This window comes from Euprymna scolopes, chromosome 5, assembly GCF_053919585.1.
Source record: "Euprymna scolopes isolate OS-2025 chromosome 5, ASM5391958v1, whole genome shotgun sequence".
NCBI classification, from domain to species: Eukaryota; Metazoa; Mollusca; class Cephalopoda; order Sepiida; family Sepiolidae; genus Euprymna; species Euprymna scolopes.
In genome coordinates, this window is record NC_136486.1 from 83,688,238 (window position 1) to 83,694,237 (window position 6,000).

At 27.3% G+C, this 6,000-nt stretch overlaps 1 protein-coding gene across 1 annotated transcript in view; it reads left to right on the top strand.

Moving 5' to 3' along the window:
* The window catches only part of LOC145276901 (MOB kinase activator 3B-like), a 71,312-nt gene extending 66,572 nt beyond the window's left edge, over positions 1 to 4,740 (top strand). The window contains exons 6-8 of the mRNA XM_080128347.1: positions 1,255 to 1,370; positions 2,369 to 2,455; positions 3,347 to 4,740. Coding sequence (XP_079984473.1) covers positions 1,255 to 1,370; positions 2,369 to 2,455; positions 3,347 to 3,379 — 236 coding nt within the window. The 3' untranslated portion in view covers positions 3,380 to 4,740. The remainder of the gene's footprint in view (positions 1 to 1,254; positions 1,371 to 2,368; positions 2,456 to 3,346) is intronic.
* The last annotated feature ends 1,260 nt before the right edge of the window (positions 4,741 to 6,000 follow it).

Genomic DNA, 6,000 nt, shown 5'->3' on the forward strand with positions numbered 1-6,000 from the left:
TGCATTAAAACAAAATGTTTTTTTTTCTTTTTTTTCTCTAAGCATAACTCAATTCCTATACTAAGGAATACTTTCATATGTAATTTGTGATTAAATATATAGAAGGAATGATTGAAAACAATTATATAAATCTAAATTTAAACTTAAAAATGCCATAGATGTTCATATTTAAAAGATATATAATTATTGAATAAAACTTTTTCAATGCTGTCAACTTGGAAAGATGATATGTATAGCAGAAAATCTATTACTAATTAAAAAAATTTGGATAATTAGTGTCTCTTATGAGATCATCACAAAGTGCTAAACTCTTTGCAGTGACAATGACTTTGTTTCACATCTTTATAAGGTTGGCTTGATTATTTTTTTTTCATCTCAAGATATGAAATAGTTCTTTTTTCATTCTTTTAGTAATATTTAAAAAAATCATTGATTTTATATGTTTTAATATTGATGCCCAAATGCATTACTGATAAATAACTGCTGCATTAAATAATCTATGACTTCCTTTTTCCTAAACATGAATAAAAACAATATTATGTGCAGTTGAAATATCTGATAACTTTGATGTTATTAATAATTTTTATTATTCAATACAATATTATTGTTAACTTAACTTTATTACTTAATTTATTGAGTTGGAAACTAAAGATTCTTAAATCAGAAACTTAAATTTAAAATAATAAAATTTAACCGACAAAATATGTAAAAGTTATAAAACTAGTGAAAATATTGATTATATACATTTATTTTTTAGTTTATGAAAATTAAAACTACATATTCATATTAGAATCAAGTTTAAATGTATATAATTTGTAAATATTTTGGTGGTTGTTCAGAATTCCACCTATATTAAAAAATTAATACAGCAAAATCTTTATAATGTATGTATCTGTCACAAAGTGAAAAGCTTGTATTCCAAAATTCATGTAAATTGCTCAAGTAGATTTTTTGTTTTGTTTTTTATAGAAAATAATTTTTATTTTTTATTTCAAATACTTCCTCATAAAATTTGGTTTTCCCCGTTAAAAAAAAAATACTTGATCAATTTGTTATTTTTGGAATATGACATTTTTGTTCAGCCATGGGTATGTACATCATACAGATTTTTCTTTTCTTTTTTTTATTTTTATATGGAGGAAATTAAACCAATATTTTATCATTTGAGACTTCAATTGATTAAATAATTTTAAAAATTAAATGAATGATTGTAAAATCTTTTCACTTAATGTTGGCTTTTCTTTTCTTCAACAGGGGTGCCTTTTCCTAAAAACTATCTGCAGATAGTAAAAAAAATCATGACCAGATTATTCCGAGTGTTTGTACATGTTTATATTCATCACTTTGACAAACTCATTGGAATTGGAGCTGTAAGTATCACATTTTCATTGCTTTAAATGGTGTCAAGCAAAAAAGGGCGATACTTAATTGAAATGTAACAAAATAAGAAATATAGTTTAGATACATTTGAATCATTTTCCTGCAAATACATTTGCTCAAAATATTATTACCATTAACTTATGAGTGCTTATTATTTATCCTGCAGCTTTAAAAAAAAAAGCATTTCCTTATACTGTGAGCAATATATACACCTTCAGTGACTTTCAAACATTACACTAATCCTCATCAGTCATTTTAACTTTTTTATTGCCACAATACAATTTTTCACCAATCTTGTTCTGGCCATGTCATTATCTCTCTCACAGTGGTGACTATTGAGGTGAGCACTGGTTACAAGCATAAAAAAACAAAGAAAGAGAACTTGCTAGAGAAAACATGACCCCGATAAATTCTGTAGATACCTTTGTACCCTGTGTATGACACCCTTGCCGTAAATGACCTTCTAAATGCTAGCATGTACATTCTGGTTGTTTATCGAGGCTTCTTTTTTGTTGGTTGACATCAGCTTATCTCTCCCTCTTAAACTATCTGTAAACTGTTGTCAACTGTTGCAAAACTCACTCCCACTCATCAACTGTCCGTAAACTAACACTAAATATATTGACAATGAACTGCAGTATTACCACCAACCAAACCATAACTGAAATGCATATCTGCTTTTTTCTGAATGATGTATATGTCAGTCGGTCAAAATCAATGAACCAATGAGAAGCATTTACTAATCAATAAGGAGGATGGCGGTCTAGACAGACAGCATCTTTGGGAAGAAGGAAGAATGTTGATTAATATCTGTTTCAATAGTCTGTAGCTTTGAAACTAAACATTTATAAATATATGTTTATAGGAACCTTTTTCATTATGTACACATATAGAACATAGTGTGTTACTATTGAAGTAGTTTTAATTTAATTTTATTTTGATTACATATTATGATTGTACTAAAAATATCTGATTTCATCTTTTCCAGGAAGCACATGGGAATACATGTTACAAACATTTTTACTATTTTGTAACAGAACATAACTTAATAGATAAGAAGGAGCTTCAACCCTTGGTATGTCATTAGATTTTCTTGTTTTGATTGTACTAAATTATTTTTTAACATTCGTTTTTTTTTCTTTTTTTTTTTGTTCGTCTTTTTTTTTTTTTTAAATTTATTTTTTTAATCTTAAAAGTACTTGGTCATCAAAATATTATTTGATAGCTTCAATTTCTTTATAAAACCAATATTTTAGTACTGGTAACATCTTAATTCATTGACTTCCATGATTTTAATTTGTCATCCTAATAAATTGTATGTATTACTTTTCCAAAATGGCAATCATATTCTGGAATTTTCATTAATTTCTAGTAATATCTCTTCTCCATTAACTTCAATATATAAGGTTTGGAAATTAGAATTATCAATTTTTACTTTATTGAAATCTTAGATGATAATTTTTACTGGTTTTGATAAATAAATTTAATTTGTGCTTCATACCTACAATAATATAATGTTAACATTTCAACAAAAAAACACAAAGCTATGATCAACATATTTGATATTTAGAAAGAGAGGAGGTGGTGGTAAATAAATGGATACTGATGATGACTAGCAACATGGTTTGCTGTGTTGTTAGTCCTCTCCAATCCATAGCACCATTTTTATCAGAGGGTGTTGGCAATCTTCACATGGCTCCTTCTGTGAGCACATAATTTATCAGTAAGTGGGGTTGGCAGTAACAATGCTGGCAAAAAAGAATCCTGAAAGTTCAAATAGGGTAAGTTACGGATTTGTACGCATTGCATTTGCAAGCATATTTTGAATAATAATCATAAATGAGTTGGAGTTAAAATAATAGTCAAATCTTTTTCATCCTCATTTGATTGATTTGTTTAAATAGTTTCATTTAAATTTAAATAGATTTTTAAAAAGTTGTCTATTTTGTTTTTTCTTTATTTACAGAAGGAAATGTCAGAAAGAATTTGCAATTTGTAACCAGCAGCCAAACAATTGCCCACCAGGCACATCACACACATGTGCGCCCATGCTGCAAAAGGCAAGACCATGGATTGATTTAACAATGAAGAAAAAGGAATAACCTGCAACTTTTTCTACTTGGGCAGGATTTTAGCAATTTCCCTCCACAAGAACACAGACATGCACGCATATGCATATATACAACCAAGCATGCACAAACATGTTGATATATGTTTTAATGTATCTTCTAAAATATTCATGGCATTTTTTTTTCTCGTGATGAGATGGAAACATTTTCTTTCCTTAAATAATCTGACTAATTAAAGCCAGGTTGATGCAAAAGAGCCTCGTGATCAGATCAGCTGGAAAATTGTTGCAAATATCAAATGCTGCAACAAAATCTCTCTTCTCCTCTCCCATGTTTTTACAAAACTGTCCCCTTTGTTTTTATTTACTGATAAATTTTTAAATATTTCTTTCATTATTCATGTGAATTTTTGTCAACATTGTTTACAATAACATCTACTAAAATTAATTTAAAGCTTGTTTCAAAGAATTTTATCTTGAAACAATGTTTTGAAATTTACAAATGTATTATTTGTATTTGAATTGAAAACTTTCAATATTTTATAATCTGAATACATTCCTAATTATTTTCCCTCAAAATTAAAAAAAAATTTTTTTTGTGGGTAGGAAAAGAGGTTTACCAAATGAAATGGCTTCTTTTGCCTCATTTTTATTTTAAATACACAAAAATGTTTCCCTTCCAAACCTGTTATTGGCTGCATCAGTAAAAGGTCTATCAACGCTACAAATGAACCACATTCGACATTTAATGGAATCTGAAACAAAACATTAAATGAATATATGAATATAAATAAAAAAATTATTGGAGAAATGTTAAATAGTTGAATGAAATTTAATTAGAATCTCAATAAAATTTTACGTTCTCCTTCTCAAAGAAGTCTTTTCATGTTTCTGTCCTCATGTTTCTACTTTGATCTTCATTTTTGTGGAAGATTCAGTGCATCAAACCAAGAGTCTGTGCAGAGCTATACGAAATCAAGTTAAAAAAAAAAAAAAAAAGAAGTTATTTATTTAAAACATCCTGCATCCCTTTTAACATGCTGTTTATTTACATTTTATAATTTTTGTCCCAACCACCCTATTTGTTGTGTAAAATCCTCAAACTAGAGCACTGGTTGCAATGAAAGTTTGATGTCTTTGTGGATTTGTTCAGTTTTCCTGTCTAATTTCTTTTATCTTTTTATTTGAACTCATTAGATTCGACTCCCCAGTTAAACTGGTATGTTGGGAATTATTTCCCTTTGCAGTGTGACAATTCACTGCTTTTCATAAAGGCTGAATTATCATTTCTATTTGATTTCTTTTGTCTTTTCTTTTCCATTTTTATTTATTTATTTTTTTTCATTGAAAAAACAATTTTTAGCATAATGTCTTTCGTTTGTAGGTTAGAATTTTTTTTTTATTCAAGGAAATATTTTGTATGTTCTAGTTGTGTGGCAAGTTATACTAAAGTTTAAAACTTTTGATAAACAGCCAGAGATGAAAAGCATTTTTATGATCAAATAAATTTGAAAAAAAAAAAAAAAAACTAAATGAGTTTGTTTTTCTATTTTAGACTGCTCTTAAAAGAAGAATTGATGTTTTCATTTGAAGTTTTCGTGTTTCCTAATTAGAAGATCTAACCGTCTTCTTCATCTTGCACTAGTACCTATCATTGCTAGTTTCATAACATCTATCTTAATAACTGGTATCTTGTGAAATGGTTTTAAAAAATTGTCAACATTTTTTACAGATGCAAATAGATTTATTTTGCTAGAATTTTCCAAACTTATATGAGTTGGCTCTTGACTCAACATTATAAGTGATCGCTAAAAACTAAGGTATGTATGCTGATTAATTTATGTTCCTTTATTTATCACACCATAACCTCATTAAATCTGATTTTCATTAAATCTGATGCTGATTTTTGTAATTGTATCAGTGATAAAGTCTCATAATCAGATTCTTTTTTTCTATGTTGATAAATTTAAGAAAGAAATCTCTGCTTTCTAAAACTTGAATTAACTTAAAAGATGAAAAGTAACGATTTGTTATGTGCTGTTGAGCCACATTTGTCTTGGAGGAGTTGTATTCACTTTGTATGATTCCGAAAAATCCAGTCCATAGGATTTCTTGGGAGTTTTTAACTTGTAAGATTATAATGCTGAAATGCTGTCAATTTGTGAAGACTTGCTTTCAGAGTTGATATAAACTTATGTGTATAAACTTATTGTAATTTGACCCTTGTTAATTTGCTATTCAAATGAAGTATATTTTTAAAAGTGAATTTTAACATTTGTTGAATGATATTTGTTGATTATCATATTTCATTTTTAACTCTGCAATTTAATGTTATGATTAGTCCACTAAAAATGTTGAGTAATCATTTTTACAAATGTAGATAGTTTGACATTATAGAAAATATTTTTTCATTTTTTAAATTTACTTGCATTTTTTTCTTTTAAAAAAAAATCGTGTTTCGGTTTTTATAAGAAATATAAAATGTTTATTTACTCAACTATTCTTATAGATGAAAAACAATTCTTTTAGTTTTAAGTTTCAAATAACTTGAT